Raw genomic sequence first — 19613 nt, 5'->3', positions numbered from 1 at the left:
ATCAAAAATGTGAGGCTTTAGCCAAGCTTCTCTGAAAGCAATGATTTTAAACTTAGAATGAATGCTATTTAAATACAAATCAGTAAGTTTTGTATTAAGACCTCTAACATTTTGATAATAAATAACCAGCGAATTATTGATAATTAGTTTTTTGTATTCACGGGATTTCTTGGCATTTTACAGGAGGCTTATCACGTTTGAGCTCGAATTCGCGCACAAACACCCGAGATGGCCAGAATGAGTAGTCAAGTATCAATTGAAAATTGTCAGCGGATAAGTCGATCGTAAACGACGAAATATCCCTGTTGTATTTGAAATTAAATTTACGGATGTCTATATCTATATTACAACTAAGTTTTTATAAGCTGACTTAGAGGTATTTGAAGGCGGATCTTGAAAAGTTTTCCTCTTACCGTGTTCAGTAACAGTTTTCTCTGTGTCCTGAGCAGACGGAACCTTCTCTCCTTGAGGACAAAGGGATGAAAGATTAATGAGGTCTTCATCAGACGGACGTTTACGTTTAGATGAAGGTTTTGGATTCTCTTCTAGCACATTTAGGCATTGAAACGATTGAAACAGAGTTTCAGAATGCCTAAATATTTCAGTAAGTGTTTCAAGTTCACTACCAATCTCCTTGAAACCATTTCGCGCCTGCTTAAAAACTTAAAACAATACAATTTCAGTTGGTCTTCATTTTAAGCAAAACCAGCGCAATCCGTTACTGTCAAGAATAGAATCCAATATCCTACCTGTCAGTCCAGCACATTTAAGATGGGCAAGCCCATCACGAAGCCAGCAAGAAACAAAGCGTTCCGACTCGCCTTTCACAGAGCAGTTCGGAAAGTTACAAGTGATAATGAACTAAAAACAATATTAACTCTTCAATTCCCATGTCCAAGTTAGCAAAAAAAATATTATCTCTATATAAAACAGTTTGGATACATTTGGATACGACAAAAAAAATATAAAAAATATGTAACCTACTCCTTTTTTTATGGGGGTGTACAGGTGACACTGGGCATTGAGCAATGAAAACTCCAAAAGGCAGGCGTTTTTTCTTTCGGTAGGAATAAGGCTTCAGTTTTATTATGAAAGGTAATCTTTATTTATGTACTTATTACAAAAAAATTAACACTTGTTTAAGTATTATGAAAGTTGTAACAGCATTTTACATGCAAACCAATAATACACTTGGCACACATTTTTCTAGTGCGTTGGTGACAAAATCCGCATCTTCGTTGAGAACAGTCGATTTGCGAGTGATCATCTGCACTTCTTGCACTCCTCACCTCGATAGGCACTCTCTTCTGCACAGGAACACTACAAACAGAATTGCGGGTGGGAGATTTGCCATATTTTTGCAGGTAAATTTCGACGGAAATCGCAGTAGGTTCAGTTGTTATCTGAATTTCTTTTGATTAGCCATGCATTTTGGCAACTTGCATCTAAGCCAAAAGCAAAGAGCGGGAACCACCACTTTTTGCCGCGAAGGGCTACTCTCATGGAGTGAACGTTTTCGTCAAAACGGTCTATTCCACCCATGTACTTATTGTACATATTGATAATGGCTGGGGAATCAACTTGAATTTTAGCCCGCTTTTTGTGCACAAATCCAATTCGATCCACTTTTGTGATGGGATCTAATCCATGGCAGTTGGATGCCATGGTGACGATACTATTATCATGCTATTTAGCTGCAATAACCTCTTCCGATGCTTTATGACATAGCTTACCTCTTGGCTCTTTTTTCATATCCTTTGAGTTTGGCAAATTGTAATTCTCCAGTCGATTTTCCCGAACAGTACCTGTGCTCCAAACATTGTGCTCTCGGAAATACTTTAGCAACGGTAATGCAGTAAAAAATTATCAAGATATAAGTTGTAAGGTCCTAACTCAATTGGTAATCTTGAATAGAGCTCTAAAATAATAGCAGCTCCTAGGCCTAACTCAGACTGCATTTTCAGGCCAGGGCCCTGATAAGGCTCACAATTGACCAAATATCCATGTCGTGTAGCTGCTGACCAGAGCTTGTAACCAAATTTTATTGGTTTTCCGTGTATATGTTGCATGCCTTCCGAAGTATGGTACTATAGTTTCGTCTATGGAAATGGCAGTAAAATATACGTTTACAGCCCTATTCTGAAAAAACCTCTCAACTGAATTGAAAGGAAATATATGAGAGATTTCTTGTGAGGCATAATTTGTGAGGCTATTCTTGCTCAAACCTCATAAGAAAAAAGCTTAAAAAGGCTTAAAAAGTCACCACGTGAGGTAAAAAGCTTTTTTCTGTCAAACAGCTTTTTAATAAACATAAGCAAACAAAAATGGACACACAAATGGATAATCAGCATATGTAAGTAATTTTGCAAATTTTAACTATATATATATATATTAGGGTGATTCAAAAAAAAAAAATTTTGTTTTTTTTATTGGTACTCGGAAAAATGGGTTCCTAGACACCTCTAAGAAATCCTCTCCAAATATGAGTTTTTAATTGTAACGGGAAGGTCCTCCGCCTAACAGTTTTCTATTTTTTCTTATTATCAGATAGAAAAATTTATATCTCGCTTCCAACTACTTAAAAAAATATCTTGTTAATTAGGTTTTGTAGGATATTGAATGCTCTAAAATATGGTCTCTTATGATTTTTATTTGATTTTAAACCCAACCGTTTAAAAGATATTAACGGTTGAAATTTGACTATTTTTGGAAAAATTCCTTATTTCTTATTAATTTTATAACTCATTGAAAAAAAAATATTATGAATGATGAAACACATACTTTTGTAGGAAATTTACTGCTCTATAAAAATGGTAAACTATGATTTTTCGATTAAGTTAAGCGTTTACGAGATATTCATCGTCAAACATCAATGCATATTAGGGTGGATCAAAAAAAAAATTTTTTTTTTGTTTGGTTCTGTGAAAAATAGGTTCCTAGACACCTCTAAGAAATCCTCTCCAAAAACCTGTTCATAATAATTTTTTTTCATCTATATCTTCTATCTATATATATAAAATTAAGTGGCAAAACTTCCTGTTCGCATACTCCTCCTAGACGGCTTGCCCGATTTCAATGAAATTTCCAGGGGTGATTGGGGTCCGTTTGGAGGGTGCACATAAGAAATTTAATGGGTGTATCATTGCTCGTTTTGCAAAAAAAAAAAATGATACATGCCGCCTATACAAATTCTCCTGAAATAATGTTTTGCCGATAGATTGGCAGTCCTGTCAAATGCCTTTTACTAATAAACAGAAACAACTGGCAGATGTTTACAATTAATAAAAAAAAAAACACTGACATCGCATGTTGATCGTTTTTTCCTGAATTGATTCGATTGTTCAAAATCGCATTGGACCGCATGCCGTCTGATAACCATCGAATCGTCATCAGAGCAGACAAAATGCCGATGGGGCAGCATGCCAGACGATTCAACGCACCAACAATCGATGAGTTGGTAATCGTCATTGTTGGCGAACAGTTTGAATCGCGAGATATTGTACTGCACCGTAGAAACGAACAACTTCAGCGTGTTTCCGAGCTACAACGTAGTTATAATGCATTACAGTATCCGATATTATTCTGGAGAGGTGATGACGGCTATCACATCAATATGCGATTGATAAATCGAAGAAATGTTACTTACGATTCAATATTTTGTGTATTGTTCATTTATAGCCAAAGAAACACCAAAAAAACTCAGTGCAAGAAGACAACTGCATCCTGAAATGTCGCAAGCTTTTCCATCAGTATTTAGTTGATATGTATGCGAAGATCGAGACCGAACGTGTCCACTTTATTCGATTCAACCAAGCGAAATTGCGTTCTGAAGAGTACATCCATTTGAGAGATGCCGTGATGAATGATGCAAATGTGAATAGCATTGGACGTCTGGCAATATTGCCAGCCACATACATCGGCAGTCCGCGCCATATGCACGAGTATACGCAAGATCCGATGTCGTATGTGCGCCATTACGGCAGTCCGGATCTGTTCATAACGTTCACGTGCAATCCCAAGTGGAAGGACATCAAATGCCATTTGTTCCCCGGTCAATCAACAACTGATCGTCACGACTTAACAGCACGTGTATTCAGGAAAAAGCAAAAAGCAATGATGGATTTAATTGTGAAACTTCGTGTTTTTGGAGAAGTTCGATGCTGGATGTACTCGATCAAATGGCAGAAAAGAGGATTACCGCATGCACACATCTTGATTTGGTTAGTTCGAAAAAATACGACTAGATCAGATTGATAAAGTCATCTCAGCGAAAATTCCAGATGAACAATTGTTCAACGTTGTAACAAAAAACATGATCCACGGCCCTTGCGGCGCTATTAATCCAACGTCACCATGCATGATTGACAATAAGTGTTCAAAGCGCTATCCTAGAGCTTTAGTTGATGATACAATCACTGGAAATGACGGATATCCATTATATCGGCGTCGATCCGCTGAAGATGGCGGTAATTCAACGGTCATAAAAGTTCGGAATCAAGACGTTGATGCACATCAATGTAGAATATTTCAACTCTGTCAAATCGATCAAATACATCTGCGAATACGTAAATAAAGGCAGTGATATAGCAGTTTTCGGAGTGGTTATCAGAGAATAGATGAAATTCAGCAATACCAAATGGGCCGTTATATAAGCAGCAATGAAGCGGTATGGCGCATTTTATCGTTCCCAATACACGACCGGCATCCCGTTGTTCTTCATTTGGCAGTTCATCTCGAAAATGGTCAACGCGTTTATTTCACTGCAGACAATGTACAACAAGATCATTTGATGATTTGAAAACTGTTAACGGTCAGTTGTGTGCGACGTATCGTGAAGCATGTCAGCGATTGCATTTGTTAGAAGATGATATGCATTGGGACACCGCACTTCATGACGCATCACTCACATCTCATCCAAAACAAATACGCGTACTATTCGCCATAATAATATCTACATGCCTTCCGTCAAATCCGCAAGAACTGTGGAATAAGTACAAAGCCTGCATGACCGAGGACTCATTAATTATGGCGCGTAATCGAGCAGACTTGCTATATACATACATTACAAATGTATAATGATGCTTTGATATTGGTTGAAGATCTATGCCTTACAATTGCGAATAAGGCATTAGCGCAACTTGGCATAACTGCACCCAATCGTTCAGTGATGGATATGCTTGACCATGAGCTTCAACGTGAACAACAATACGATTGCAATGAATTGCGTGCTTTCATACAAGCTATCATTACCAAATTGAATATTCAGCAGAAAAATGCTTATGATAAGATTACACGAGCGGTTGACAATAACGCCGGTGGATTCTACTTTCCGGATGCGCCCGGTGGTACAGGGAAAACGTTTCTGATCTCTTTGATTCTTGCAACTATACGGTCACAGCAGAAAATTGCGCTGGCAATTGCTTCGTCAGGCATCGCTGCTACTCTACTTGATGGCGGCCGAACAGCACATTCTGCATTGAAATTACCGTTGAACATCCAAGTCGTTGAAACACCAACGTGCAACATATCGAGGAATTCAGCAATGGCAAAAGTTTTGCGAGGAGCTGGAATAGTTCTATGGGATGAGTGCCCAATGGCTAACAAAAAGTCATTACAAGCATTCAATAGAACAATGCAAGATTTACGACAAAAGCAACAACTTTTTGGTGGAGCATTAGTCTTATTATCCGGCGATTTTCGGCAAACTTTGCCAGTCATTCCTCGATCAACTCCTGCCGACGAAATAAACGCATGTTTAAAATCGTCAGTTTTGTGGAGACATGTTCAAAGGCTGACTCTTGCCATCAACATGCGAGTCCAATTGCAAAATGATCGATCCGTAGCGGCGTTTTCGAAGCAGTTGTTGGACATTGGCGAAGGCAAAATACCAATCGATGATACCAATTTGATCACATTGCCGAACAACTTAGGTACACTTTTACAATCGAAAGAAGAATTGATTGAAAGTGTATTTCCGAATATTGTTGTACACGTCAACGAAATCAATTTTGCCATTCAAGAAAAACTGCCAGGAGAAGCTACAACATATACATCGATTGAATAGCGTTTTGAATCAAGATGAAGTAGTCAATTATCCAACTGAATTCTTTGGATCCCCCCGGTCTGCCACCGCATCGTTTGGTCCTGAAAGTCGGTTCACCCATTATACTTCTACGAAATCTGAAGCCACCGACTTTGTGTAATGGCACAAGACTTTCAGTCAAAAAAATGTGCCAAATTTGGATGAAGCAACAATACTAAATGGCAAGGAGCAGGTGAAGTTGTACTCTTACCACGCATTCCCATGATTCCAACGGACATGCCGTTTGAATTTAGCGCTTGCAGTTCCCAGTACGTCTTGCCTTTGCGATGAATATCAACAAATCGTACGGGCAAACGTTTCAAGTGTGCGACGTCAATTTGGAAGAACCGTGCTTCTCCCACGGCCAATTGTTCGTCGCATGCTCGAGAGTAGGAACACCAAGGTGCTTATTCATTTACGCGCCAGGTGGACAAACCAAAAATGTTGTATACCAATATGTTTTATAAATAAGTAACAGTTTTACAACAATAAATAAAACACAAAGTAAAAACCCTTAAGAGTTTTAATCGATTTAGGTGTAGCGAAGTGCACAGGGTAACAGCTAGTACATATATAAAAATGAAATGGTGTATAGTTGTAACGCTAAAACTCGAAAACGGCTGAACCAAATGAAATACTTCCTTTGGGGGATTTGTTTGTTATTACCACGCGCAGGTCATGTCTTAAAATCAGAATAAAATATTAAGGGGGCGTGGCACCTCCCATACAAATTGAATTTTCCAAGTCGAATATCTTCAAAAGTGTTTAAGGTAGGAACATGAAAATTGGTACAGAGCTACAGGATAACAACACCACTCTCACCTATAAAACCGGGGGCTATCGAATAAGGGGGCGTGGTACCTCCCATACAAACTAAATTTTTTAAGCAGAATATCTGTGAAGGGAAGAAGGGTTCAAGGTAGGGACCTGAAAATTGGTATAGACCTATATGGTATCAAAAGCTTTCTTACACATAAAAGAAGGGGTAATCGGAAAAGGGGGCGTGGCACCTCCCATACAAACTGAACTTTTCAAGGTGAATATCTGCAAAAGTGTTTAAGGTAGGAACATGAAAATTGGTATAGAGCTATAGGAAACAACACCATTCTCACCCATAAAGCTTGGCGTTATCGAAAAAGGGGACGTGCTACCTCCCTTACAATCTTTAATTAGTTTGGTTGTTAATCCACCATATATTTATCTCATTATCCACCTAGCACGACATTTTGGTTGTTCTTGCTGCAGCGGTTATATGGTAATTTTGGTTGTGTTACGTGCTATTTTTGGTTTATGGAAATGGCAGTTTTATGAAACAAACACAAATTAAATTAAACGTCATTTTGCTTTGCAATCGAACACGCAAAATTTAGAGGGCAATAAAAATGCGCCTTGCTTTACTGATATATTGATATATTTTGTTTTAAAAAGTGAGTTATTTAGTGAAAGTGATTTAGCGTGTTGGCGAATACCGATTTATGTACATTGGAATTTATCATTCAATTGATCTGTTTCCTTAGTTTAATTCATTCATTTTTGGAGTTTCCAAAGGTAAGTTATTGGTCCGTAAAACCTTATATTAACTTTATGCAAATGAATGATCATTTCCAATTAGATATTTGTTACGATGTCAAGAATCAGTACGTATGGTAAGACTTCTCGGAGTTCCCAGGCCGCAAGGAGAACACGAAATAGCAGAGCACGTCAAAGGGAAAGTGTTATTGAGAGGGTATCACTACGAAATAGACTGCTGGAGAGTAGCACGCACCAGTTAGAAGATGTCAACCAAACATACAATCAGCAAGAACGATTGAGAAGAAGGGAAGTTCACAATCAGCAACAACGATCGAGAAGAAAGGAAGTTCGTGCTCGTCAAAGTGATGAAGTAAGATCACAACATGCGATTATTCGACGACAACAGCGGCAACATCTTTCTTTTGTGAACTTTGTACGGGCAGGTTTTCAATATGATCCAAACATTCAATATAGCGCATCTGTTCAAATCGGTCAGATGTCAGTAGTTTGTCAATATTGCAATGCAGTCAAATTTAAAAATGAACCGTTGCCAGAATTGCTTCCACCACCACAGCCATTGTTCCAGGTGAATCTCCTCACTCGAGCCATTTCTTAAAGCAAATTGTAAATGAACAAAACTACAATCCAACGTTTAAGGTATTTTTGCCAAACAATATTCGACAGAACTACAGAGCTTTCCTCCAATTATACACGTTCATGGGCAAATGTTTCATCTCGCTGGATCGCTGTTGCCGCATCCAGATGAAGAACACAAATATCTCCAAATTTACATTCTGGGAGATTCACATGATGAAGTAAATCGGCGTTGTGCTATCTTCAATACAACAAAAAGAGAAATAATCGAACAATTGCAGCAAATGTTACACGAACACAATGGCCTCATTAAACTGTTTACGATTTCGTTGGAACGTATGCCAACAGATGATCATAGTATAATCATACAAGCGGACAAAAGACCAACAGGGTCACGTGAAAGACAATATAATGCACCTACAGTTAGCGAAATATCAGTTGTTGTTGTTGGAGAAAATTTGCAGTCGCGTGATATTGTTATCAAACATAGAAATCAAAACGCACTAAAACGGATAAGTGAGACACATCGGTCTTACGACGCAATGCAATATCCGCTCATGTTCTGCCGTAGAGAAGACGGATATCACTTAGGATATAAGATGATAAATCCGGTGAATGGTTAGTAAAAAAAAATTTTTGTTTGCTACTTCATATAGGTAATTTAAGCTTTTAGGTGTCGAGACAAATAAAAAAGTCAGTTCAATGAAGTTTTACGCATATCGAATGATGATTCGCCAAAACTATGACAACCATTTACTGAGATATGGACGGTTATTTCAACAGTATGCAGTTGACATGTATGTTAAAGTTGAGACAGAACGACTTAATTACATGCAATACAATCAGTCGAAGTTGCGATCTGAAGAGTATATTCACTTAAGAGATGCAATGAATGGTGATGCGGATATTACAGATATTGATCGACTCTATATTTTGCCATCGACATACATTGGCAGTCCTAGACACATGCATGAGTACTCCCAGGGTGCGATGACTTACGTGCGCAATTATGGACGGCCGGATTTGTTTGTTACATTAACTTGCAATCCAAAATGGCCAGACATTACGAATCTATTGCATCCCGGTCAATCACCAAGCGATCGCCACGATGTTACAGCACGCGTGTTTAAACAAAAACTCAGATGTTTGATGGACTTTATTACGAAACAACGTGTATATGGCACTGTTCGATGCTGAATGTACTCATTGGAGTGGCAGAAGAGAGGTTTGCCCCACGCACACATTCTTCTTTGGATGGTGGAGAAAATTACACCTGACCAAATTGATGACATCATTTCCGCCGAAATTCCTGATGTTGAAATAGATCCAGAGTTGCACGAAGTGGTGATGGCCAATATGGTTCATGGGCCATGCGGAGAACACGATCCATCTTCGGTTTGTATGTCGGACAGTAAATGCAAAAAACGCTGTCCCCGTGCTTTTATTTCGGAAACTCAAACTGGAAACGACGGATACCCTCTCTATCGGCGTCGCTCACCCGCTGACAATGGCAGAAAATTCATCACTCAATTGAAAGGAAAGAATTTCGTGGTTGATAACACATGGATCGTTCCATATTCGCCAATTTTGTCTAAGGCATTCAAAACACATATAAATGTTGAGTATTGCAGTTCAATAAAATCAATTAAGTATGTTTGCAAATATGTCACGAAAGGAAGCGATATGGCGGTTATTGGCGTTGAACGAGATGAAATTAGCAAATTTCAAATGGGCAGATATGTGAACTGCAATGAAGCAATCTGGAGAATATTTTCATTTGCAATTCATGAACGCCATCCTACTGTTGTGCATCTGTCAGCTCATTTGGAGAATGGCCAGCGAGTTTATTTCAACGCAGAGAAAATAGTACAGCGAACGCAAATACCACCAGCAACCACTTTAACAAGTTTCTTTGCAGCTTGCGCCAGTGATCCGTTCGCGAGAACATTGCTTTACTCGGAGATGCCTCGGTATTATACATGGAATGCATCGTCTTTCCCCCGGCGCAACATAACCCTGGCGGTTCATTTTTAAATTTGACTGCATTGCAATATTGACAAACTACTGACATCTGACCGATTTGAACAGATGCGATATTTTGAATGTTTGGATCATATCGAAAACCTGCCCGTTCAATGTTTACAAAAGAAAGATTTGTAAAAATTTTGTTAAAGTATACACAATGAAATTAGGAAAAATCGTTCATATTCTATTAAAACCAATACCGGTGTAATTTTTGAAATGAAAAAAAAATCTATTTTGAGCAGAACGAAGTTTGCCGGGTCAGCTAGTTGAGTTATAAAATTAATAAGAAATAAAAAATTTTACCAAAAATAATCAAAGTTCAACTGTTAATATCTTTTAAACGGTTGGGTTTACGAAAAAATCTTAAGAGACCATATTTTAGAGCATTCAATTTCCTACAAAACCTAATTAACAAGATATTTTTTTAAGTAGTTGGAAGCGAGATATAAATTTTTCTATCTGATAATAAGAAAAAATAGAAAACCGTTAGGCGGAGGACCTTCCCGTTACAATTAAAAACTCATATTTGGAGAGGATTTCTTAGAGGTGTCTAGGAACCCATTTTTCCGAGTACCAATAAAAAAAAACAAAAATTTTTTTTTTTGAATCACCCTAATATATATACAATAATTTTATATATATAATAATTAAATAAGTAATAATAAAAATGTAAAAAAATAAAAAAATCAAATAAAATAAAATGAATTATTTAAGCATATGTATGTAGATGTCTTTTTATTCATTCTTAGAAGAAGTAAAATGTACAGTGACAGTAAGTAATTTACATATACATATGTATATATTTATTTTTACAGATGATTGGCTCATAGAGAGCATATAACTATTACCAACGCATTTTTGGTAAGAGCCATGCCCGTAAAAATACAAACACGCCAGGAAACGTAGATCAAAAGATATATTCGACTACTGCATATAACTACAAAGAACAGTTCCTCCATGCTCAAATATTTTTTAAAAAATGTAAAACATTGATTTAAAATAAAAAAAAAATATTATGATGGCTGCTTTCACACGTCACAAATATTTGTGATAATAGTGAGCATTTGAGCTTTTGAATTTTCGCCAGAATAAGTTTACCCTCACTACAGTGAGAAACATCACTGTAGTGAGGTTGGTGACTTTTGTGAGGGCATGAGAATAGGGCTGTTAGTTTCGTGAAATATTGTCGAACTTTAGCGAATTTGTCGTTGGGTGGCAAGAATATACTATCTGAAAGATGAAGGTACTGCTGAATTTAAAAAAATCTATTTCGCCTTATACTAGATGCCACTAGTTCATTGTGCATGTCACTTTTTACTTCCCAGAACATTTGCATGTACTTTGGCGTCAAATATGCCGTAAGTAGCAGTATTGCAATGTAAACTCTAATTTCATCACTAGTTACATTTAGAGTGTGATTTCTCTGCAAAGAATACAAATTGCTCATATCAGTTATGAACTTTACTATGTCGTCGCTATAGAGCAATTCAAAACATTCGACGGCAGACATCTCCTTCTGAGAGTTCAAGAAAACTTCTTCATCACAGTCTCCTTTATCGCAAGTAATAAAAGAAGTATTGCTGACATTGCTGTACCATTTCTTTATAGTATTTTCTTTTTTCCTTTTTTTTCGGTGCGGGTACTTCGACTTCTTCCCCGTCTTCTTCCAGATTATCTAAACAATTGTCTCCAGAGATTAGTGATGAGCGATATTTCACTACCGGTGATTTTTTCACTGTGATTGAAAAATCGCAAATCGCAACTGCGATCACTTTTTATAAATAGCAGTTCGCTTCTATGAACTGCGATTGCGATCGCAGTTCGAAACTGTGATCGCAGTTCGAACCTGTGAATTGCGATCGCAATTCGAAACTGTGATCGCAGTTCGAAACTGTGATCGCAGTTCTAACCTGTGAATTGCGATCGCAGTTCGAACCTGTGATTTACGATAGCAGTTCGAACCTGTGAATTACGATCACAAATAGCAAATTGCAGAAAAGTAACAACTTTCTTCAGGGTATTGTATATATAGTATATGCTACTTTTCGTCATAGCGGTTTGAAGTTTTGAGTGTAACGTTCTTATAATTTTTTATAATGGCAGGAAATGTATCAAGGAAAAGATGTGAAATGTGATGTTTGAAGTGGTAGATGAAATATAATCAAAATGGAATATTTTAATTTGTTTTAATAAAATTTTTAATTTTACTTATTGTTAAAACCAAATGTGAAAGCTTTTTGTGATGAAAACAAGAATTGTAACTAATTAATTTCAGAAAAAAAGATGGAATAAAAAAATTACGTTTTTTTAACATTTTCCCAAAGATTAGGAAACTCGCGTTAATTATTTGGTCTTGAAAATATTAAAAGCGGGTATTCGAAACAAACAAATTATCAACCACACTAATGGTAATTCCTTTTAAGAAATGTGTGAAACCATCATACCAACATACAAATGAACTATGCAATACGCTCTAAGTGTCAGGTAGCCAAACCGCTCCAACATTTGCGAAAATGTAGTGAAAAGAAAGGCGGAAAAACTTGACTCGAGTTACAGTAGCCAAAAAAGGATTTGTCGCCAATAACGACAAAATGTTTCCGTCGTTCCCACGACAGTCGGGTCTACGTAAGTGGAACAGACCCAGACTTTTATTCGGCCAAACAGTGTCAAATTGGCAGAATCTGCCGCTACAACAACAACAACGACGTTTGAACGTCGACTTAGTTGCGATCGCAATAGCAATATAAAATCACAGTGATTTAAAAATAGCAATCACTGAAATCACAGATATCGAAAAATCACAATATCGCTCATCTCTACCAGAGATGAGATCGAAGCATGCGACTAGAAAGATGAAGAATATTAGCTTCGTTTTCATCCCCACTGTCTTCTCCGTTACCACACCATCATCAGGAGGAAATAAAGTAATATCGCCTGGGTCGTCCTCGGCCTCCAACTCCTCGGCAATTTCATCTAACGTCAACCTGTAATACGTAAACAAGCTATAAAGCAACATCACCGCATAGCAACAAGCCCTATTGTAAACAATACTCTTCTTATTACTTATGAATTCAAACAACAGTAAAGTTATTATACTCGTATTGCCCAGTGTCACCTGCAGGTGCCACGGCATATTTCCAAAGTTGTAGCAATGATACGATAAGTTATTTTTACTGTAAAATATATTTGTATTACAGCTTATATATTTGTTTATTTTATGTAATAACAAAACAATCAATACTTATGGTCTAGGCATTTTTATTTCACTTTAAATCGCAAGAAATCACACAAACTCAGACTGTTCAAGTATCGCGCTACACAAATGAACGAATTTGACAAATGACGTTTGACTAGTGTTGCCAGAAAAAAATAATAATTAGTGTTATTAATAGACTTTGCTACAATAGTGGTAGAATTTAAAAATTAAATTTCCGTGTGGTAGAAAAAAATATCAAACTTGTGTCACCTACAGGTGACACTGGGAATTGAAGAGTTAAATAAAAATATAAAAAATGTCAAATAATAAAAGTAAAAGAGCAATGACAAAAATATTTATAACAAATGAGTGCAATAAAAATAGTTGGTTATCAAAGATAACAACCAATGTAGCGAGCAGTTTGAGACGCACTGTAAACACACGAAAAGTAAGAAACTCGCGAACAGCTGTGGACAAAGATGGAAACGAATAAAAACAAGAAAGAAATTTAAATAAGCAATATAAATTAACACTAACAATTGGACTATTTAAAATGTAGCACAAAAACAAATTGAAAATGCCTCGGCGGAATAAATTAAATTTAGCCAACAAATTACTTCAATTACTTTAATAGAACAATATTACAGTGATACTTATCTTAACGGATCACTTAATTCAGATAATTTCCACAAAGTTTTAAATGTTTTATAAATTAAACAAATTTCTAAGTTCCTAAGAGCACGAAAGCACAGCTGTACACGAGAAAAGTTGCCAGATAGTAAAGGGTGATTTTTTAAGAGCTTGATAACTTTTAAAAAAAAAAAAACGCATAAAATTTGCAAAATCTCATCGGTTCTTTATTTGAAACGTTAGATTGGTTCATGACATTTACTTTTTGAGGATAATTTCATTTAAATGTTGACCGCGGCTGCGTCTTAGGTGGTCCATTCGGAAAGTCCAATTTTGGGCAACTTTTTCGAGCATTTCGGCCGGAATAGCCCGAATTTCTTCGGAAATGTTGTCTTCCAAAGCTGGAATAGTTGCTGGCTTATTTCTGTAGACTTTAGACTTGACGTAGCCCCACAAAAAATAGTCTAAAGGCGTTAAATCGCATGATCTTGGTGGCCAACTTACGGGTCCATTTCTTGAGATGAATTGTTGTCCGAAGTTTTCCCTCAAAATGGCCATAGAATCGCGAGCTGTGTGGCATGTAGCGCCATCTTGTTGAAACCACATGTCAACCAAGTTCAGTTCTTCCATTTTTGGCAACAAAAAGTTTGTTAGCATCGAACGATAGCGATCGCCATTCACCGTAACGTTGCGTCCAACAGCATCTTTGAAAAAATACGGTCCAATGATTCCACCAGCGTACAAACCACACCAAACAGTGCATTTTTCGGGATGCATGGGCAGTTCTTGAACGGCTTCTGGTTGCTCTTCACCCCAAATGCGGCAATTTTGCTTATTTACGTAGCCATTCAACCAGAAATGAGCCTCATCGCTGAACAAAATTTGTCGATAAAAAAGCGGATTTTCACATTTCGAACCGAACACTGATTTTGGTAATAAAATTCAATGATTTGCAAGCGTTGCTCGTTAGTAAGTCTATTCATGATGAAATGTCAAAGCATACTGAGCATCTTTCTCTTTGACACCATATCTGAAATCCCACGTGATCTGTCAAATACTAATGCATGAAAATCCTAACCTCAAAAAAATCACCCGTTATATATAAATGATCAGTATGTTGAGCTGAGTCGATTTAGACATATCCGTCTGTATACATACGAACTAGTCCCTCAGTTTTTAAGATATCATTTTGAAATTTTGCAAACGTCATTTACTCTTCAAGAAGCTGCTCATTTGTCGGAACTGCCGATATGGGACCACTATAACATATAGCTGCTATACAAATTGAACGATCGGAATCTAGTGCTGGTATGGAAAACTTTTGAATTTGTCAAGATATATTCACGAAACAGAGATTATTTTCTATGGCAACAGTGTAATTTCCGAAGAAATTGTTCAGATCGGTTAACTATAGCATATAGCTGCCATACAAACTGAATAATCGGAATCAAATGCTTGCATGGGAAACTTCCTCACTCGACGTGGTATCTTCACGAAATTTGACATGGATTACTGCTTAAGATAATAATATAAAAATTGTTCAGATCGGATTACTATAGCATATAGCTTCCATACAAACTGAGCATATAAGAAATTCACCTGTGAAGAGTATATTAGCTTCGGTTCAGCTGAAGTTAACGTTTTTTTGTTTAAACTTACGTACAGCATATTTTCATTAAAGGGGAGCAACTTAACTGCCTTTCACGTCTAGCTTGCCTTTTCCCATTTACAAGTTTTTCTATTTCATTATTAGTGAGCTTTCTAAAACCAACTGATTAGTTCTTACATCATTAAATTCTCTAATACTTTCCTGTATTTATTTTGCAATCAATATTGATGTGGGTGCTGATTTTTTTCTATACTTCAACCAATTACTTTAGATGTTAGAGAAAGTTTTGGCTTAAATTTTATAGGCTCTTCGTATAACTTTATTAGCACAGGAGAATGATCAGACGATAGGTCTGTGCATGTATCAGCGGTCATAAGTGACCTGTCTATATTTTTGACTACTGCAAAATCTATTAAGGCTGGTATTTTTTATTCTATCACTATCTCTAAAACGAGGTGGACAGTAAATATATAAAAAGTGTTTATTATGTTTTATTAGGTATATAATGTTGTTTATAATTTATAAAAGTCAAAATTAATTGGCATTTAGTTTAGTAGAAAAATAGATCATCCGCTGCGTTTACCTACTTCGCCAACTGTCGTTACTTCTCGAAACGTGAAGTTGGTTGCTGCTTTCCAGCAACATGCAGGGTGTGGGTAACATTACATTCGGTCATCCTGCTCGGCATCTATCTCAGATGTCAAATCTTCATTAATCTCGAAATGTACCCAAAGTTTCATATTATCAACACTAGTGTACCTGAGTCCCATAAAATATGCTGCTTTTTCGACAGTATATCTCCCATTATGTTTGATTTCTATGACTCTATAAGGACCATTCAATTTGTTTGATAACTTTTTATTTGAAAATTAAGTTACTTTTATTCCGACTAAATCTCTTTTTTGGTATTCTGTACTGCGAATTCGTTTTTTGTCAAAGTTTCTTTTTAAATTTTGTTGACGAATGAACGTGCGCGTTTATAGCTTTTTGTGCTGTATAATAGTACCACTTGGCTGGATCATTAGCTTCGACAACTTCGACAACATTGAAATAATTACTCTATTGACTCGTTCGATTTGCCTATAGCCTCTCAGAACGCCTGTTGTTATTTTTATATGCTACTATTAATGCTGCGCCTTTATCGCTGATAATACATTGCGGATTTCCAAAAATCTTGTTGGATCGCATGAATCGTCTTCTGCGAGCTCATATGACCAAAATTGTGAACGTTTCGTATAATTTCTTTCGCCTTATTTCTCGGTACTACCAATAGATCTTGACCCTTCCTTTGCTTATATAACACTCCATTTTTTCATGACGTGATCTGCATATGGTTTATCATCGAGAACTATACGTAGGCTGCTATATATATTTCTGGACTAGGCAACACTAAGTGTTGCCAGCTGCAATCTAACATTTCCATTGGAAAGTTTGACATTTTTTAGCATAACATCACTCAGAACGTTTTGTCATTTAATAGTGAATTGTTTTATTTACAGGGAATTAAAAAATTCATCTCGGCCAAAAAATGGTATTAACTCGTGAACATTTTCGTGCGATCATTTTTCACAACTTTCGACGTGGATTATCACGACATGAGTGCATCGATGAACTAAAATTTTTGTATGGCTATGAAACACCATCCTATAGCACTGTGAAAAATTGGTACAACGAATTCAATCGTGGCCGACGCTCGCTCAAAGACGAATTCCGTGAAGGTCGTCCAAAAACAGCCGTTGTGCCAGAAAACATCGATGCCGTACGGAACTGATAATGCAAGACCGTCATGTAATATACCTTCAGATAGAGGCATGCCTATGCATTTCTCCCATAAGCATACATTCGATATTGCATGATCACCTGGCCGTAAAAAAGGTTTGTTCTCGTTGGATCCCGCACAATTTGACAATCGCTCAAAAAAAGGCTCGTGTGGATTGGTGTAAAGAAATGCTGAAAAAATACGATCGCGGTGCTTCAAAAGACGTTTATAAGATTGTCACAGGTGCCGTTATTAGGCCAGAAATATATATAGCAGCCCTCGTAATAATCGCTTTTAGGTGAAAACCCGAAACTTTGCGCCTTCTGCAGAACCATTTTTACATACTTCAGACATTCGTCCCTTATCTGACCGAAAACAACAATATCGTCTACATATAATTCCATAATACCGTCGTTTATCATCTCCCGAAAAATATAGTTTACCTACCGTTTGAACACTACTGACGAATTACAAAATCCAAACGGTGCCTTAGCAAATTCAAACAACCCTTCTCTGGTTACAAATGCTCTATATTTCTGACTCGTTTTCGAGGTCCATAACCGTAAATAATTAAGCTGATTGCATCTTCTCTAATACTTCGTCGATGATTGGAACAGAGAAATGATCTTTTAATGCGACAGCATTCAGTTTATGATAGTCACGATAACTTCCAACTTTTTCCTTTTCAAAAAATATCTTATTATCTTAAACTCTAATTAGAAACGCTGAATGAAATCATATCCGACAATAACTTCGATGTTTATTTTATGATCAGCTGCGACAAGAAATGTATGCTCAGTTTTTATATTATCAACTTCAACTTCTAACGATAACGAACCTTTCGTCGGAATCGCAATATTTTCCAAACCATACAATTTCGCAAAACTTTTTTGTAGGCTTTGATTACCAAAATTTTTTTTCATAAACACATTGCTGCATAAGTGACACATCTGTGCCTGTGTCTATTAAACATGAGATGTACTTGTTGCTCATTCGCATTCGCTTACTTCGTTTATCCAGAGAACATACAGCATAGAGAAGGTGCAAATAGAATTCTGTATGATGTTCGATTTGATGGCTAACAGAGCTAATAAAGGGTGATTTTTTAAGAGCTTGATAACTTTTTTTTGCCTTAGCAAATTCAAACAACCATGTCTGAAATCCCACGTGATCTGTCAAATACTAATGCATGAAAATCCTAACCTCAAAAAAATCACCCGTTAGAATTGTAGTAAGGAATTCAGCATTATCGCTGCTATTTAGCAGAAATGAGCTCGTTCAATGACAGAAATATATGTAAAAATGTTTACAAAATCGTGAAAAATTAGGTAAAAAAATAATTTAATTATTTATTAATTTGAAAAATAATAAATATAAGTTCTACATACATATTTCCTGTGGAATATCAAAGAAATTATTTTTCTTCAATATTCTCTGTTTGGGAGTATCATCATGGGCATGCATACATATTAAGGTGGGCCAAAAATAGTTTTTATTTTTATTTTTCTTAGTTACCATGAAAATCTCATCCGACATGACTAAAAACAAATTCTGGTAAGACCTGAGCTCTTAATATTAATATTAAGAGGTGCCTCATCGACATTTTTGATTTCCCATATAAATAACACAGGAAATTTCGTTTATTTTGTTTGGATTTTTAATGTACACAAACAAATAATTGGTAAGCGAGAATCAACACTTATTCTTATAGGAAATTTACCGATCTCCAAAAAAGGTCTAGAACATTTTTTGACTGAGTCAACTCATTCAAAGTTATTCGTTGTTAAAGTCCAACAAAAAATTATAAAAAATGATTTCCACAATTTTTCATCTTATATTACAGAGAAGTGGAGAAAAATAAAGTGTAAAAGAAATAAAATCAATAAATTCAATAATTTTAAATATTGACAATAATTAAAATAAACAACTCGTTTGTTTACGAAGGTGCTTTTCACGGAGATCGACTGGAAGTTGAAGCAGAGAACGTAAAGTATAGAGAAGGTGCAGGTTCGATGTCGAACATTTTATAGAATTGGGACGGGGAATTCACCTTACAGCACGATGTGAAATGTTAACATTTTTAACAGTTCTCTCACATACTCAAACAGAGAATTTGAAGAGAAGTAAATATTTATATGTATTTTCGGCATATGACAGTGGTCGGCATTTCATAGCAAAATTTTGCAAACTAACTTCACACGTACGC

At 36.4% G+C, this 19613-nt stretch overlaps 1 protein-coding gene across 1 annotated transcript in view; it reads right to left on the bottom strand.

The window, feature by feature from the left end:
• Positions 1 to 157: 157 nt before the first annotated feature.
• The window catches only part of LOC125779251 (uncharacterized), a 43940-nt gene continuing 24484 nt past the window's right edge, over positions 158 to 19613 (bottom strand). Inside the window, exons 4-5 of the mRNA XM_049459892.1 lie at positions 414 to 662; positions 158 to 339 (exon numbers count right to left, since the gene is read on the bottom strand). Of these exons, the coding sequence (XP_049315849.1) occupies positions 158 to 339; positions 414 to 662 (431 nt within the window). The remainder of the gene's footprint in view (positions 340 to 413; positions 663 to 19613) is intronic.

This window comes from Bactrocera dorsalis, chromosome 6, assembly GCF_023373825.1.
Source record: "Bactrocera dorsalis isolate Fly_Bdor chromosome 6, ASM2337382v1, whole genome shotgun sequence".
Classification (NCBI taxonomy): domain Eukaryota; kingdom Metazoa; phylum Arthropoda; class Insecta; order Diptera; family Tephritidae; genus Bactrocera; species Bactrocera dorsalis.
This window is presented reverse-complemented; position numbering and strand designations above follow the sequence as displayed.